Source organism: Lontra canadensis, unplaced genomic scaffold (genome assembly GCF_010015895.1).
Source record: "Lontra canadensis isolate GAN:19392208 unplaced genomic scaffold, GSC_riverotter_1.0 scaffold86, whole genome shotgun sequence".
In the NCBI taxonomy this organism is placed as follows: domain Eukaryota; kingdom Metazoa; phylum Chordata; class Mammalia; order Carnivora; family Mustelidae; genus Lontra; species Lontra canadensis.
This window is the reverse complement of record NW_022631080.1, coordinates 7,344,662-7,363,680: the sequence shown is the minus strand read 5'-3', so window position 1 is coordinate 7,363,680 and position 19,019 is coordinate 7,344,662. Positions and strand designations below refer to the sequence as shown.

Below are 19,019 nucleotides of genomic sequence, written 5' to 3'. Positions count from 1 at the left end.
GAGGAAGAAGAGGGGGGAGCAGGGGAGGAGGAAGAGGAGGGGGGAGCAGGGGAGGAGGAAGAGGAGGTAGGGGAGGAAGAGGAGGAATGGGAAGGAGAGGGGGAAGAGGAGGAAGAAGAGGAGGAGAAGAAAGAAGAGGAGGGGGACCAGGAAGGAGAGGAGGAAGGGGAGGGGGAAGAAGCAGAGTGGGGAATGAGGGAGAGGGAAGAGGAGGATACCGAGGAAGAAGAGGGGAAATACGAGGAGACAGGAGATGCAGAGAGTGGAAAGCAGGGAAGGCTGGGGGAAGGAGAAGAGTCCAACAAAGCAAGCAAAGTCAGAGGATGTGTGAGATACAGCAAAGATAAGGCGCACCCCCCAACGTTTCTCACTAACACAGAGGGGGAAGGGAAAAAACACGAGGTACAGAGGTTCAAAATGCCGGTGCGGTCAAAACAACTTTTAGAAAATGGGCCACCGGGTTCCAAAAAATTCTGGAATAATGTATTACCACATTATTTAGAATTGAAGTAACAAATTTGAAGTTGGAAAGTTTGTTAAACTTTTTAGATTTTTAAAAATTTAAATTTTAAATTTAACAACCTTTAAATTTAAAACTGTTGACCAGCCAACAGTTTGAGCATCTTACACGTAATAGGCATTTAATACGTTTTATTAAATTGCTTTTTTGTCATGGTTACTGTATGTGTGGTACAGTAACGACTGATAAAGACAACACAAAGCACTGGCAAATTTGGCTCCTCTTTAGTATTTGGTTATATTCTCCCCCCAAATTATAAATCTGTCACTAGGAAATATGAAAAGGTCATAGCAGATAATTAACATGATATATTCCCTAGTAAAGACAGATTTAGGAAATAGGAATATAGTATAAGAATGTTGCATTTATGCATATAAACTGGTCCCTTTAAAGATGGCACAGATCCTAAAGGGCTAGAAAAGCATTTCTTAGGAATTCTTTTTGATCTCTGATTATAATTTGCCTACTATTTAGAATAGTTTTATAAGGTGGATGGTATTGTAAAGCTGAAGTGAAGAATTCACATTTTTTTAAAAAGTGCTTCTTTTTTAAAAACCTTTTATGTGCCCTTTTTGCAACAATCTACAAGTGTCAGCTAGATTCAGAGCTTAGATCTTAATGTGATGTCTTTTAGTTCCTGTCTGGGCCAATGGCAATGTATCCCATGAAATAGAGGTGAACCTGAACATATATTCAGGAAGCATGTAAAACTTCTAAGTGCTTATTGGCCAGGCAGAGTGCCTCACTGGGGTTGAGTTTCCTCATGTGTAAAATGAGGTGGATTAGATGATGGAACTATAGTCCCTCCTAACCCCGATTCCTTTGTTCTAACGGGCTGATGTACTCCCATTGTGTTTGTCATTTGCACAAAAGCTGTTTAAGGAAGAAAAATTGCACTTTAAAATTAAAGGAGTTTTCTATAAATTATATATTGTTCTTTCCTCTTAAAAACTTACGAAGCGTTCTAATGTCTCTTGTCTTCTGTCATTCTGTATTTCTAAACTATAACTTCTGAGCTTTAACTGTACTATCGGAATCCTCATTCCCAGTGTCTATTATGTACCCTCAGTGTGTCCTTTGACTACTCTGTAATTCTGTTTGTTGCTTCTCAGAATGTTTCAAGTAAAATAAAATGTAGATGTATACCGTCAGTAGTTGTTTGTGGAAAGAGAAACATTAGGTATTGAATTTTAGAGACGCTAGATTTCTATTCGCGTATATTCCATCTAACCTTGCAATTTTCAGTATTTATCATACAGCTAGATCGTCTGATTGTTCTTTATTCGTAGCTCCCTTTTCAACTGATTTCCTGCCCCAGTCCCTTCCATATCTTGAGCATGAGGGATTTCTTATACTTTGAGCAAGGAGGATCTCAATGGCAAACTTCCTGTGAATTTTGTGTTGCCGGATCCTTTGCACATTTGATTCTCTATGAGAAAGAATATGGGGGGGGCGGGGACTAGAATACAAAGAGAAGAAACTCTTAGGAGCAACTGTAGATTTTGTTTTAGCTGCAGGGATCTCTGGTTATTCCCCCTAACTAACCAAACACACTAATTTGGCATTGCAGGGTTCTACCAAATTCTGCCACATTCAGTGAGTGTCAGTGGAATGGAATTGGTACTTTGATTTAGCGTGTACAGCTCTGTGTTGTTAATGCTGGGGCCCAACATGGTTATTTAAAAAGCTGACTTAAAATGATTAACTGAGATGAGTGACAGAATTAAGTTCATAAAGGAGAAGCCTTCAGGGAGAAAAGAAACTCTTACCCTCAGGTTACTAATGTCAGAGGGGAGACCTCAACTAGCCAGCAGTACTGAAATGGTGTTCCGAACGTGTGCCCATCTCATTATTAGAACTGGTCTAGAGAACCACTTTTAAACAGCATTCCCTTCCCATTTCTTCACATTTCCCTGGCCAACGAAAGTACCCTGTGCTCTTTTCGAAGCAGTAGCTCTCTGGCAGGCACAGTGTTCTGGTCAAGAGCATGAGCCTCCTCGTTTTGAGATGCAAATTAGCACTTGGTTAAACAGAACTGAGTAACTGGCTCCTTCTTTATTGTCACCATCTGCTGGTTGATGGGGCTTTGATTGTAGTTTCTCACTGGCTGTTACTGAGGCCCGTGTGCAGTGTGTGTGTAGAATCCGTTGAGTTCTAGTTTCAAATGAGGACTCTGGCAGAAAACTATTTTCTGGTAAGCGACAAAGGAGTACCACAGAAACAGCTCTTGAGGTGAGTGCAATGAAATATTTTCTGTTACTTCATTATAGAGGTAAACTTGCTATACACGTGTGTATTCAAGATGAAATGCAACCATAGCGGAAGGAGCTGTTCTTCCTTCTTCCTTCGTTCTTTCCATTGCACCTGACCTGTAAGTTAATATTTGGTACATACTCTTCATTCAACAAATAAGCACGTACCAAGCACCCAGAAGGGAATGGAAGCTTTCCCAAATCAGGGAGAGCTCAAGAAATGAGTGCTGCTTACACTCAACCTCCTGTGGCCCTTTTACCTGTCAGGGACATCAGGTAGGTGCAGATGACTTGAACACCAGGTCAAAAGAGTTCCTGTGACCCTGCCTTTAACTGTGGCTTAACAGTGCCCTTTTGTTACCTGATCTCCCCGGTCTCCCATGTTCTTTTTAGCCAGGGCTACCCAAAGATAAAAATAGGGTCTGAAAACAAATCCATGGCGTTCCTTCATGAAGTCCCTTAATTAAGAAGATGGTGGTTTTATGCCCTGAGTACGGCGAGAGTGAGATACAGCTCCTGATCTCAGGAAACTCACGGCTGTTTATATAGGCTGACCAGAAGCTTCACACATACCAGAGAGCGTTTCAGGAGTGGCACTCGGAGAAGGACCAAGGAAGGGCTTCCAGGGAGCCACAGGGAAATGTCAACTGAGTCGTGAGAAGTCAAAGCTAGCCACACAGGCGGCTGAGGCAGGGCCAGAGGGCTTTCCCGGTTGACAGCAGCCCTGAGACCGTTTCAGTGTGATTGCAACTTAGAGTATCTTTTGGTTCTGGATAGAGAGGCGGAGGGCCTTATGTGTTTCTGAAAGACATTGAACAGGAAGAGTAAGGTGATCACACTTGGGCTTTAGTAATGGTCTGGCAGCAGCATGCAAGGTGGTTTGGAGAGGAATGGGACCCAAGCCAGGGGTTAGGAGGCAGCTCGAGGAGAGCAGACAGAGACTAGGACAGTGTGGACAGAGAGTCGGGGACCCCTGTTACCAAGAGAGCTGTAGGGATAGAATCGGAAGGCTTCGTAAAGAGATGCCACCTGGAGGGAGGGAAAGGCCAAGCTTGTTTCTGTGTGAAGAACAGGTGGAAGGAGCGCCACTGGAAGGGTGAGAATGGAGGAGTAGGGGCAGGTTTAGGAGGCTGCTGGGCGCTTGTTGATCCGGGACCCGTGCAGCAGACAGATTCTTGTCTGGGCTGGAGCTCAGGAGAGATGGCTGGGAATCACCAGCTTTTATGGGTCCTTGAAACCATGGAGTGGAGTGAGAGGCAGCATTCATAGTACGAGAAGAAGAGAACCGAAGACAAAGTTTGAGCAAACCTCAATAGGTAATGGGGAGGTTGAGAAAGGGAAGTCAGAGAAGGAGGGCAGGGTTGGGTCACTTTCTAGAAAAGAGGGGTGCTGCCCAAGCCCAGGAAGGCATGGTGGTGGGCTGCAGAGAGGGCTGGGTGAGGCCTGGCCGAAGGCTGGCCAGAGCCCACGTTGCCAGCAAAGAGGGAGTTGCAGGAAGGCCGCCTTAGAGTCAGGGACTCTGGTGCCCTGAGGAAAAACACCTTAGACTTGCACTTGCTGCTACTATATGCAAGGGCACATAAGCACAGGATGTTGTTGAAGTGAGCTGATCAACAGGAAGAGCCTGCAGTGCTCTCGGTCTCAGCGTGGGGGGTGGGGGACAACTCTGAGGGCAGCTCTTCCGGTCTGCACCTATGTGAGCAGAGCCAGGAAAGAGCCTGGGCCCTGGCGCCCGGTCAGCCTGGAGTCAGACCCCAGCCCTTCATGGATTAGCTGTGTGGACACCTGGAAATGCTTTTCCTTTTTTAACCTGAGTCTTACTGATTTCTTTTTATAAAGGGGAGGGGTCTTTGGATAGTTAAATTAGTTAACACATGAAACATGTTAGGGGTCCTCATCAAATGGTAGCCCATGTCCCTCTAATTATCCCCTCTGACCACATCAAGTCAGGTGCAGAACTACCCTCCATCATCTCCAGGTCACTGACAAATGTGCATGGGTTTAGTTTTGTCTACCTGACTTTTTAAATCCAGCATAGCTGCTAGCCCCCCACCCCACATTGGCTTATGGAGGTAGATCTGTGCGAGCGGAGTGAGTAACAATAATGATAAACCCCTTAAATATGGGATAGAGTGAAAGTCTGCACACCATATGTGGGTCCAGTACTGCCCCTCGATGGTTGAAGCGTGATGAAAGGCTGATGGTATGGGACAACAGATTTCCCTGTGTCCTAATGTTTTTATCAAAATAGATTTAAAAATAACTCACCTGTAAAGAGTAAAACTGCCTACCAGCAAGAAGTTCTGTATCCTCAGCATTATGGCCACTTTCACAGGCCTGTTTATCAGAGTCATACTGGAACAGATTTGGTGGCAAAAATACCAGATTAGGAATGAACTAAGGTATTGGTACATAGGAGAAGTTTAGAGATTATAAAGTAGTGACATTCGAAGGCAATAATTTGGAGGTCACCCTGGGAGCCCTTAGGTATAATCTGGCTTGCAGACTCACTTTGTTTGGTTACAGAGTGATTTTGGTAATGTTTGAATCCATTGCCAGCACTGAAATACTGGGAAACTTCACACTGTAACTGTTTTCCGGACATGACTTGGACCTGAGGTAGCACTTGCCCACAGTCCCGCCAAGGCGCCCCTCACTTGCCTGTCGTCCTAGACTGCTCCCTCTTCCCTTGCTTGGTCTAGCTGCAGGATCTCCTGGCAGAGAGTAAAGGGAGCTGCACAAGAGGGTAGAACAAATAAGCGAACACTTTTAAATCAACTATTTTGTAGTGGTAAGATCTGGGACATTATGGCAAAACGGTATCCAAGCATCTTGGTTTTTGTTTTTGTTTTTGTTTTTGTTTTTTTGATGGCCCTCAGTGTACAATAGGGAGTCTTAAAATCACTTATATTTATATGCAGATGCTCATTGCTTGTGCTATTTTCTCTGTAAATAATCTTTTTAATTTTGATACAAACTCTCCAAGGTAGGTATTGCTGGTGTCACTTTCCTGTTTTACAGAAAGACTGTAAGGTGACGCTGCTTAGGCCATGATTGATGGTGCAAAGCTTGGAAAGCAGTACTTAGGTCTTTGTACTGAATGCCTTCCTGCTCTCTCCTTCTGCCTTTGTGAGTTCTAGTGTAGTATAAAAGTAAACTTCCATGTTAGCCCTTCTTGTCCTAAGAAACCTTGAAACTGAGATTTTAAATATATACACTTCCCTACTTGGTGTTATGTAGCTATAGTTTAATGTTCTATTAACCTATTTGGAAAACACGGTCTACCCTGTACGACATGGAGGCATCTCATAAATCGAGAACTGTAGCACAAAATTTTTACACTTTATAGCCCCTTTAAAAAACTTGTTTAAGACTCTTTACTGAGATTAGTAACATCTAGAAAAGAGCCTCTCTCATGCGTGTAGAGCTCAGTGCATTTTCCACAAAGTGAGCATGCCCGTACAGTCAACACCCAGATCAAGGGAAAGTGCTTCCCAGTGGCACCCCTTCAAAGCCCCTTCCATGCATTTCCCGTCCCCCCAGGGTGACCACTCTGCCAACTGCTGAGAGCCCCTCTAGTTTTTCAAGCATGCAGTGTAGTCGTATTCTTAAGCAACCTGAAACATCGTGAGGAACGTCAGGGTTTCTTGGTATTTGCCCATAAGAAATGTGGCCCAGGGGCAGACCCAGGACTGTAGCAACCTGTGCTGTGCCTGACCTTTGTGAGAACCAGGCCCGTTCACTTCGATACTGTGGCCCCAACATGGGATGGGTTTCCGCTGACTGTTCTAGACTACTTAATGTCTTACATAGTTCTGGTGACAAGATTGTATTTAAACTTTGCCCTTTCTCTTTGTAAAATAACAGTATTCTGCCAATGTCTCCTAAATTGTTTCAGTTTGAAGGTAAGTACTGTGATTTAAAGTAGTAGTCCAGATGTGAGTAGATTAATTCTCAATGTGCTTAAGTGCAAAGTTCTGCAGTTGATGTGATTATCTAGTGAAAATGTTTTCTAAGAGCTTTCTCAAATTTAGAAAATGATACCATTCCAGCAGTTATTCTTTGTTACAGATTTTCATAAAGTTGTGAGTAAATTTATAGTTCATTATAAAAAGAGATGAGTGTTTTGCTTATTTCTAAAATAAGATAAAACGTCATCTTCCTTTTTATAATAGCATGATATTGTCCTGTGGTTACATTAATATCTTCGTTAACTAGCATGATTGGAGTTGACTCAGGTGCTAAACTAGCAGAATTCTTCAAGAGAAGAGGACTTTGCTGGAACATAGCTCACCGACCCCTCCCTGTGGGGGAGAGATGCAGAGTCTGAAATTCTCTGTCTCGGGAGCACTGTTCTTTCCCACTGGCCTTTGTTTTATATACATTCATGAATATATCTATCAGCCATAAATCTTAAATCTAGTAATCTTGCTTCCCATTCCCCTCCAAAGTAGTCTCTGATCGTTTTACCTTCTTGTATGTGCTTCTGGCCAGGCATAATATACAATGTAAGTCACTTAGAGGGGAAGTTACACAGGGAAAAAAAAGAAAGCTTTAGAAATTACTGGTAAATGGTAGCTACCTCATAGTTAACCCTATCTAACCTTAAAGTGCAGCATGTCCTTCAATGTAGCTATCTACCCTGGTCCCCTGTCTTCCTCTCTCGCCTTCCCCTCCCATGTGTACCCCTTGTGACCTTTGCTTAACCTAAGTCAAGCCCTCCCAGCATAGCTGCCTAACTGCCGAAACTCTTAAATTTCCAGGCTTCCCTTCCGGATTGCTTGTCCTTAGTGACAACGCTGTAAGGGCCACACCATTAGTGCTGTTGGCCTGAGGGTGCCACTTATGTCTGTTACTGAGGTGTGAAATATAAACATATCCTCTCCCTAGCCTGAACTCTCACATTTGGTATTTTTGCCAGAAGAAAGGTGAGTTAAATATGAGAGGTGTTATTTTCAAAGCACCCACTAAAGATTATTTCCGGTGTCCAGCTCATCCTTAGCCAAACAGCAACTAGGAAGGTGACCACGAGAAGCTAGTTACTGTGTTGAAGGGATATAAAGGGGGTCTATCGTCTGAGGTAAACATGGCCGAGGTGAACTTTGTAAAAACATTCTTCAAGGGCGTAAAGGGCACTAATTACTTACTGCCTTGCCTATTTTGAGGGCCATTAGTGAAGTGCATAAATGAAAAGCATAAGAAAAAAGTCCAGTAAGGAGCCTGATCTCTTAATGACAAAAAATAAGCAGTATTCCACCCAAAATACGAAGCTGCAAAAAAAAAAAAAAACTCAGTTTAGAATAAAGAATATAACTAATATTTTCCACCTAGACTTAGTATTACATGATTTACTCTATCAAATCCATGGACAGACAGACTTATAATTTGGATTAGTTGGACAGGAGCCAGATAGACTTAAGTTCTGCCTCTGTTTCTCCCTCTGCTTTAAATAACCAAGAGCAAACCATTTAAACTGCCTAGGTCCCTTTATCTTCTTTCTGGAATGTAAGTAATTATACTTAACTGTCTTTCATGGATATCAGTGAATTGTACTTCTGAAGTGATTTTAAATCCCTGTGTTTTGGAAAATGAATGTAATATATAGATATGATTATATTATAATGCTACAGTAGAAAGCTTTTTAACTTCCCTAAAGTTTAAAAGCATTCTTTTGAAACAGCTCAGAAAGCATATTTAGGGTTTTTTTTTTTTTCCCATTTTAACCTTGTAGTAGACGCTAATAGAATTTTGGGAATCCTAGTCATTGAAAATGCTGAAATGGATCAACGTGCCGAAAAACCTTGTTTAATATAGTAACTTGATATGCCTGATAGGTTATGCAGCATTTTCTTTGCTTTCGGTGTTTGAATTCTTATTCTCTGTGTTCTTTGAGATGGTATAAATTATTTATGACCACAATATCAAATCTGTTTTTTTTTTTTAAAGAAAATCTTACTTCTTCTCTGATTATCAATTTTGACACAGGATCGCGAATTTTCAGAAGATGAATTCGAGGACGTGGATGAGGAAATTGATGAATATCTGAAAGGCAAGAAGAACATACCAACGGATGAAGCCAAGGACAACTCAGTTGAAAAGGTATTGATTGACACCACTGAAAAGGTATGATGATACGCGCTTAAATCCTGGGATCCTGCCTAAGAGCAAGCATATGGGTTCCATGGTCTCTGCAGAGAGCAGACTGCGGTTGCCTTTGGGAGCAGAAATACTTCTCTGAGAAACTTGGTTCTTGTGCTGTAGGAAAAGCTTTAGCAGATCTTTGAATCAGGCACACTTTGTTTCTCACACCCTTTCCACACTTCTTGGTAGCATTCTGTTCCCCGCTTGGGTGGAAATGAACTGATATGGGTCAGTACAACATACTGTTGAGAAATTAACCGAGAAGTTCAGCACTGGGTCCTTAAAATGATGAAATTATAAAGTTAGGAGCCCTCTACTGGCGGCAGAAATGGGCCGTGTGTGTGCACACATACATGTGTATATTTACATGTATGTAGACAACTGAAAGCTGTTCACAGCAGTGTTTGAGGCTGTGCTCAGTGCTGCGTAAATGCAGTGTAGAAGAAAGGAATTGTAGGAGGGAAAGGAGGAGCTATAACTGAAGAAAAGGAAGTCATCCTAAAAGTGGCGCTAGGAATGGCAGAAACATCTCTTCCATCTGGCAGTTTTGTCCAAGACGGACACTGCTAGGAGACAGTTGGTAGGTTTGAAATCATTCATTTGCTAACGCTGCTCTGGGTTAATTTCACAGGTAGGGAATTCAGAAACCCAAACTGAATGACGCCATGTCGATTTGTTTCCATTTTCACTTTTTGTACCTCTTGCACAGAGCACTGAGTCCATCATACCTTCTTGTTGATGAATCACTGGCATCTTTGGTCTGCTCAAGTCCTCCTCATTTAAATTGATTCCCTTTTAGTTCTCCTTTTCCATAACACAGACAACCGCTGAAACATGCTCGTCCTTTGATTTGAATGTGTACTTGTAAACCTGTGTTGTTTCATGTGCATGTATTTTTCATTTACAAAATGGGGCTGTGCTGTCGAGATCATTTTCTTCCTTAATTCCTTTCTCAAGACTCCTTCCTCACACTGAGGGAAAAAAAAAAAAAGCTTCTAGCAGTTATTGTTTTCTTTCGGAGGGTAGGAAAGATTTATAAGGAATATTTATGAGTTCCAGTTTGGGTGGTCCCTGAAATTGTTTAACATAGAATAACTGAATATCCAATTTGACAGTATAAAATGTTGAGCCAATTCATATACCAGCTAATGTTCCTGAATCATCTTTGAGTAAAATTCTTGAATCATACAACTTTTTGGAATCAAAAAACTTGAAACTAGAAGGGACGTTAGCAATCACTCAGCATCTGAGGCAAAAGCCCAGCAAAATGAGGCAGTTGTCACATGTTTATGTTGTTAGCTAGAGGCTGACTCGAGAGCCCTTGCCTAAAACCTAGATGATGTTTTCCAGCCCATCACAATTATGTTTTTTATTATATTGCTTCTTTATCATTTATAGGACAAGAAAACCAACCATGAAGAACGGGCTATTTGTGAATACAATGAAAATCCAAAAGGTGTGAACACATTTGACTTCAGTAGGCCAGCTACCTTAACATACACACATGCATGCATGCATACATATACATACATGTGCACACATATGCAGTGGTTGAGGCATTAGAGCTTACACATGTGTATTTTATTTCTTGCTTTTTACTGTCACATGAGCCTCATAGCAATCAATGAAATACCTGACCCAGGTGTACTTGTTCTCATTAATCGTCACTCACAGCTACTCACTTATCAGTGTTAAGTGGTTCAGGACAGCCTTTTCACTACCTTTTTTTTTTTTTTTTAACTTTTCAACCAGTAGTATTAAGTTGAGCTTTTGTCCCACATCTCAATTTATATCTCTGGTGGGCACTGCCAGACCCCGTTGCTAAAGACCAGGCTGGCCTGGAGCCACGGCTGACCAGCCCATTATTTCCCCCAGGGCTCAGACTTGGGTCTTTCATCTTATCATGGACATTTAAGGCAGGTCCTTTCCCAGGCCTTCCTGTTGGTGTCAGAGAACAGGTGCCACAGAATTGAGGGGACAGTGATTACCCTTGAGACCTACATTTTCTACAGCCAAATCATCTGGGTTTTGTTGTGCAACCCTTACATTATGTTTCCACACCATCACATCAAAGTGTGCTTTCTGCTGTGTCCTCATTAAAAATAACCATTCATAGTAGTGGATATCTGAACTTGGGCAGGAGGAAGAGTAGTTCCTTCATACTTTTTTCCTTCTAACTTCAACAGAGTAGTAAGTTTTAGAATATTTGAAGCAAAATGATAAAATATAATAAGTATTCTTAGCAACTAATTAAAAGTAAGATTTAAGTAGTTGATAATATAAAATTATAAGAATGCATATTACTTCAGGAGTATACTCATGAATGCTTCATGAGTATACTTTAAAGATGATTATTCAGTTATATAACTGGGTCGATTTGAAACACCATGTCCGTATGAGTACAAAGAATTTAATTATAACTAGGTTAACTAAAAAGAGTAATTTTTATTTTATGGAAGTCTTTCCTAACTCTCACTGTTACCTTTGTAGCTGTATTTGGGTACTGGTCATGCAAACATCTCCAACATTGGTCAGGTCATTCTGGGCTTTTTGCCTTAACTCAACCTTCTAGGAAGTAGGTTGTATAGACCTTGTCTACTGCTCCAGTGGTAGTGGTACACTCTCTTTAGTACTCCCCCTAAGTCAGGCTTGATAGAGTTGCACTGAGGGCATCAGGACTTTTCTTTTTCTCATTACTTAGGAAAACATAATTCTAAATATATTCTATTGTAGGAAACATGTGTGATCGTGCAAAGAGCAGATCTTCTGAAGTCCTGGAAGGCAGTGAATCAACACCAAGTAAAGACGTCAAAAAATCAAAGAAGGTAAGTGAAACTTATTTTTCATTTAGTGTTAAGTATTGAATTGCTCCTTTTACCTTTTATATAGTGATCCACATAATTTAACGCCTTAATATGAGCTTTTATGGCTCCAGAACATGTGACGAATTTCAAGTGTTGTTTCGTGTTTTAATATAGCTGTTTATTTGCTGGGTTTTAGATGGAGTCATGTGACCCTGCCAGAGTTTAATAGCACGTTCCTTTCAATGATCCCATTCATAGAGATTCAGCTTACAGGAAAAGATACACAAAAGAACTTTCTTGCATAAATTATGAGTGTAATCATCATGAGAGTCTAGAAGAAAGTAAGGCAAAACCTAGAAATAGGATAAATGCAAAAAATAAGGATGTTACATGCTTAGGAAATGTGACCACAGGCTACGTCAGCCTTTCCTGCCGAATACCTGTTTTGGAGTTAATAGTCTGAGAGATATGGTTCTTCTTCTTGAAAGTTACTCTTCCCACTTGCCGGAGAACTTTCTGTAATCATGAGAGCACATTTCCAAGTTGAAGCATTAGGAGGAAATGTGGAAGAAAAGATCCATGAAAGGCCTTAATTCCTGTTCGGCCTTTGGGTCTGGGCTTCAAGTAGTTATTTCTACATAGAGGACTTCTGTGACCAGCTGCACTTAGATAAATTATGTCCCATTACTGTCCTCTCATGTAACCCCCTTTTCTCATCCTTCTTTGTATTTATCGTAATTGGCAATTTCACAGTGAAGTGTACATTTATTTGCTTTATGACTCGCTCTCTCTCCACTGGCCTTCCGCTCTGTGGGCCAGAAACTATTTTCTGTTTTGCATTCCAATGGATCCTTAGCAGGCAGCACAGTCCCTGGTACACGGGACATGGTAAATGCCTAGGAAATATTTTTGGTTGATAACGAACTATAAAATGTAAGGAGGTAAGAAAGAGGCGAGGAGGAGGGTAAAACCAGGAGCAGCCCTTAGAGTAGTAAACAGCCTGTCTCTTGCCACAGAAGTTTTCAAGCGAAAATTTTGGTACAGGTCCCGGGTTGTTGTTTATCTTTTACTAAAAATTACTTCGTGAGTATTCTTACTTTATAAAAATTGCCTTATGTTTAGAGATAGCTGTGACCTGGCTCAAAGGATACTCTCAGAATTACTCTCCTTCTTAGAATTATAATGTGTGTCGTGAAGTGTTAGGAACATTCTCTGTCTAGTAGAAAGGAACATTTAACAGATACTCTACTACATAGCGATCCTGTGAAGACTTTTTTCCAATTATAAGAGCTTAGGGAAAGACTCTGGAAAAGAAAGTCAGATTTGAGGAAGAGAGATGAAAAGTAAAGGAGTCAGGAGACAGAAGAACCTAGGAGGAAAAGTGAAGTGAAGCAGCAGAAGAAAATATTCGAAACACATCTCAGACTGAATGAAAACATGTGTTCTAGAATACACGATCGAGTTTCAGGACTTTTTCAGGCTGTCCAGTCTTCAGCATGGCATTGCCCACTGGTGGGAAGATTTGGATACCCAGGACTAGGAGAGGGGGCTGAGCCAGGGGAGAAATGCCATGTGGGAGGCGGAGAGGCCTGCTCCCGAGCAGGCCAGGCAGAGGGCCCGAGCACTGGCACAAGTGGACAGGACAGATGGGAGGTCAGGCCAGGGGACAGTGGGCTGCAGGTGCCAGGCTCAAGGATGTAGTCTTTAACTTGGATTCTGCTCAAATTCTCATTGATACATAATCGAAGAATATACTTCAGTAAATGTACGTGTCCTTGGTTAAAAGAAATAAAAAGTAATGAAAATCATATTTAAAAAGTCAAGTAACAACAAATGTATTTCTACTTAAAGAATATACTGTTATTCTACATATTTTAAAAAGGACATAGATGATTTAGGTGAGATTTTCTTTTAGTTAATGCCACGTGACCTTTTTTAATCTAGAGTGTCTCTAACCTTTTTATACCATCCAAGCCAAACAAATCAAAACTTTTTAAAGCTTGGAAAGTAAAAGATGCATTATCTCATATCAAAAGAATATTTAGACAGACATTGCAAAGATAATCCAAAAAAGGAAAAGAAGGAACTGTACTCTTGGCAGCTACAGAACAGAATTCACCTCTGAATTTTGTTTTGGTGATTTTAGATGTTTCAGATCGGCAGGTTAGGACCTATGATCTTAACTGATGGCAGAGATCTTTTAGTAGGTGAATGGTATATCTAGAAATTCCCAGATACCACTTTTCTCCACAGTTAGCCACTAAGAAAAATGTGTTATTGGCTTCATTTCCACCTAAGGTAGCTAATATAAAAGGGTAGTAAACTTTTCAGCTATTAAAAATAATTTCTTTGTTATAGAGGTAGTTTATTCATGTATTTATTTAGCATATACTAATTGGTTATCTCTTAATGTGCCAGGCACAAGGCCAGAGACTGCAGATACAGAGGTTAAAGTTCGAGTGCCTTCCCTCAGAAACTAGCTGCAACATGGCAGATCCCCTGGGTAGTTCCAATGCCAGTTCAGTCAATAGATTTCCTGTTCACTGTCACTACCATAAATAAAAGACGCTGAGATGAGAGTGTCTCCACCAAAAAAGTATGCTTGTGAATTCTTGCCTTTCCTAGTTACTGCCTTTTCTCTGATGGTATGCTTTGTTCCCCATTTCAAGTTACAAATGAGCATGCTCACTTCAAGTACACAGTTAGCCAGACTCTATATTGTGAGGAAAACTGGAGGTAGATTATACCCGTGGTCTCCTGTCATTGTCTGTTTTTTTCCAAAGCTTAAAACCTGAGACAGTCTCAGGTCACCCAATAATGACTCCCCTGCTTTTTAAAAAGAGCTATATTGAGATATAATTGACATATGCTAGATGACACATACTTAAAGTATATATTTGGATTACTTTTGACATGTGCATACACATGTGAAATCAGAAAACCAGTACCGTTATTGGCAGAGGGTTCTTTGTGCCTCTTTGTGATCCCTGTCTATCCAAACCACTGATCTTCCTTCTATCATTGTACATTGTTTTATAAGTTCTAGATTTTTATAGAAATGAAATCCTAGGGGCGCCTGGGTGACTCAGTGGGTTAAGCCGCTGCCTTCGGCTCAGGTCATGATCCCAGGGTCCTGGGATCGAGTCCCACATCGGGCTCTCTGCTCAGTGGGGAGCCTGCTTCTCTCCCTCTCTCTCTCTGCCTGCCTCTCTGCCTACTTGTGATCTCTGTCTATCAAATAAATTTTTTTTAAAAAAGAAATGAAATCCTACACTATGTACTCTTTGTTTGGCTTCCTTTGTTCAGCTTAATTGTTTTGAAATCCATCCATACATGTATCAATAGTTCATTCCTTTCTCTTGCTGAGTACTATTCTGAGTCAATTTTTTATATGGTGACGGTATGAATTGAAGTTCTTTTTTTTTTTCCCCGCTTATGGGCATCTGATCATTCTAGCACTATGTGTTGAAAAAAGATTATCTTTTTTCTACTGAATTGTCCTCACAGATATCAGTCAACTTTTCCATGTGTGGGCACATTTCTGGAGTCTGTATTCTGTTCCTTTGATCTGTTTATCTTGTGCCAGTCCCATACTGTCTTGATTACTGTAGCTTCATAGTAAGTCTTGAAATCAGGAAGTGTTACTCCTTCACCTTTGTTATTTTTCAAACTCGTTTTGGCTCTTCTAGGCCCTTTGCATTTCCATATGAAATTTTAGGATCAGTTTGTCAATTACTGGAGAAAAAATGCCTTCTGGGATGTTGATTGGAATTGCTTGGAACCTACAGATGGATTTGAGAAGAGTTAAGATCTTAACAATATTAAGTCTCCTAACTCATGAAGATACTTCCCCATTTATGGATGTTTTATATTTTTCTTCGCAATGTCTTATAGTTCTTAGTGTACAAGTCTTACACAGATTTTGTCAGATTTTTTTATGTCTTCTGTTTTTTTATTCCGTGATTAACTGGTTAGAAGTTTGTCAATTTTATTGATCTTTCCAATGAACTAGTTTTTGGTTTCATTTACTTTTCTGTATTGTTTTATATTTTATGTACACTCTAATCTTTATATTTTCCTTTCTTCTACTTTCTCTGGGTTAATTTGCTCTTCTTTTTCTGGTTTCTTAATATGGAAGATGAGGTCACTGATTTGAGACTTTTCTTATTTCTTAAGGAGGCTTTTTGTGCTATACATTTTCTCTGAAGTACTTGAATATATTGTGTTTTCATTTTCATTCGGTTCAAAATATTTTTTCACTTCTTCTTCGAGTCATGGGTTACTTAATTTCAACATATTTGGTTATTTTCCATTGAGGTTTCTGATATTAATTTCTAATTTAATTGCATTGTGATTAGAGAACATACTTAGTATGACTTGAGTCCTTTTAAATTTATTGAGATCAGTTTTATGGCCCAGAATCAGGTCTGTCTTGGTTAGTATTCCATGTGCACTTGAGAAGGTTGAGAAGCATGCTGTTGTTGGGTGGATTGTCTTATCAATGTAGTTGCTTCAAGTTGGTTGATAGTGTTAAGTATTTCCTATCCTTCCTGATTTTCTGTCTACTTGTAATATCTATTATTGAGGAAGGGGCATTAAAATCCCTAAATGCCACTGTGGATTTATCTGTTTCTCCTTGTACTTCTATTAGTTTTTTCTTCATGTATTTTAAAGCTCTTATTAGGTTCTAGAACATTTAGGATTGTTATATTCTCTTAATTAATTGACCCCTTTATCATGAAAGGACTTCTTTATCCCTGATAATATTTGCTCTGAAATCTGCTTGGTCTGATATTACATAGACACTCTAGCTTTCTTTTGATTAGAGTTATCATTTTGTATCTTTATTCATCCTTTTACTTTTAACTCATTTGTGATTTTATATTTGAAATGCATTTGATTTATGCAACATATAGATGGGTTTTGCTTTTTTATCTAACCTGAAAATCTCTGCCTTTCAGTTGGAGCATTTAGCCCATTTATATTTAATCTAATTATTAATGCAGTTACATTTAAATCGGTCATCTTTACTATTTGTATTCTTCCTTATCTTTAAAAAAATGCCAAAGTTTATCTGTTATTAATAGAGCTGTACTAGCTTTCCTTTGACTAGCACTTTGATACTTTTTTTTTCATTCTTTTATTTGTGTTTTAGATGAGTCTCTTGCAAATGGCCTATAAGCTAGATTTTGCCTTTAAATATTTTTAATATATGTACCTTAAATCTGAAGCTAGTTAATGCTCCTGTCTTTTCCCCCAAATATTACCAAGATCTTAGAAGAGTTTTCTCTCCTATCACTCCTTCCTTCCCATTTTACATGTTATTTTATCCAGTATTTTAATTTTTTAGCCTCACCAATCAAATGTTACTATTATTTGTTATACCACTTTCTTACTCACCATTCTGTTTTACATCTCAGGTATCCTTCTTGGGATCCTTTTTATTCTCCCTGAAGAAATCCTTTGGAAGTTCCTGTCATAGATTTCTTCTTATAGTTAACTTTTTAAGTTTCTGTTAACTTGCAAATGAATGATTATATGGCTGGTTGGCAATTACTTTCTTTTGATATCTGCTCCCATTGTTCCTATTAAGAAATTTGCTTTAGTATAATTGCTCATAACTTTATATATAATCTATCCTTTCTCCCTCACTTTTTTTTTTTTTAGTTTATTTTGATGTATCACTATGAGATGCCAAGGTGGGAATTTTTTTGCTTTAACCTTCTTCTAATTCATTGACTCTTGAATCTGAGGACTCATGTCATTTATCAGTTTAAGAAAATTCTCATCCATTATAATTTGAATATTTCCTCTCTTCTCTTTGGAATTCTGACACAAAACTTTTCATTCTTTTATCCGTGTCTTTTAATGTTACTTTCCTGGTGTCCTTGTCTAAGTAACAGTTTGGGGAATTTCAGAGCTTTCATACTTCAGAGCTCTTTGATTCCATAGTTTCCTTATAGCTGAGATTAATCTTTTCAACCTACCTATTGTGTTTATATTTTTCACATGAAATTTTATTTTGATTCTTTTTCAAATCAATCATTTAAAAACTATTTTTTGTGCTCATGATTTTTTTATTCTGGTTCTTTAAATAGTTAAGCATACTTACTTTATATTGTGTATTTAGTTACTTCAATGTCAGACATCCCTTAGGAATCAAAATCTGTTTGTTGCTCTGGTTGACTTGCTAGTACTCTCTTGTTTCCTTATGTGTTTTGAAATTTGGATTGTGAGTTCATGTTCAACTGGGACTTTTTGTGGAACCCTTTTAAGGCTTACATTAAGACAAATCCATCCGTAGAGAATTTGTATTAGCCTTTGTTAGCTCCTCTGGGTGTTACCATTCCAGGACCACTTTCAGTTAATTTCTCAGTTAGGGCTTTCCCACCTACACCGGTAAACTAAGTGGGAACCCCATCCTCCCACTAGGAAAATGTCGTTCTCCTTCACTCAAAGTCTAGACCAGGAGAGCATGTTATTTTGTCATCTCCCAGTGTTTGTAGAGGAACTTACATTAAGGGCATAGTTCTTAGAGGGTCCCCACTTTGTGGAAGGGTCTCAGTTCCAAGCCTCTACATTTTGTGAGATTAAATATACATTAACAGGGGACCTGGGTGGCTCAGTGGGTTAAGCCTCTGCCTTTGGCTCAGGTCATGATCTCAGGTTCCTGGGATCGAGCCCCGCATCATCTGCTCAGCGGGGAACCTGCTTCAACAACCCCCCCACCTGCCTGCCTCTCTGCCTACTTGTGATCTCTGTCAAATAAATAAATAAAATCTTTAAATAAAACAAATAAATATACTTTAACAAAATGAGTCTAAGTTGTGAGATCAATAAATGCCATTTCATTGCTCCCTCACCTCTGAGGTTGCCTGTTCCCTACTTTTTTTTTTGGCCCACAGGGATTTATTTCCCTTCATTTTGTTTTTGTGAACTTACTTACACATTATAAAATTATGTTTTTGTACTTACTGAGCATTTCTTGGTATTTTGTAGTAGCAGAATTTTTCAAGATATGGATTCCTCCACAACAGCAGAAACAAAACAGGAGTTCCCCCATTTTAGCCCACAGACCCTTTCTCTAGACTCTGATTTTTTAGGTCGCCACTTTTCACTTAAGTTCCTCCATTCTTTAAGACTAAAGGCTAGCTATTATTCACATCATTTGGGTTTCCAAAGGAGCCAAGTCCTCACCTGTTTTTTTTTTTTGTTTTTGGCATCTTGTCAAAACTTGTATGTATGTTGTCACTCTTCAGGAATCTTATTTTCTCTGGCTACATGCTCAAAAGGCTTAAATCC

General features: G+C 39.7%; 1 protein-coding gene across 4 annotated transcripts in view; it reads left to right on the top strand.

Annotated features, from left to right (window-relative positions):
* LOC116882621 (sushi repeat-containing protein SRPX) overlaps positions 1-19,019 on the top strand; it is a 202,096-nt gene that overhangs the window by 31,782 nt on the left and 151,295 nt on the right. For all 4 annotated transcript variants that reach the window (XM_032883144.1, XM_032883143.1, XM_032883145.1 and 1 more), the window contains 3 exons: positions 8,758-8,871; positions 10,312-10,369; positions 11,647-11,738. In XM_032883144.1, the coding sequence (XP_032739035.1) occupies positions 8,758-8,871; positions 10,312-10,369; positions 11,647-11,738 (264 nt within the window). The remainder of the gene's footprint in view (positions 1-8,757; positions 8,872-10,311; positions 10,370-11,646; positions 11,739-19,019) is intronic.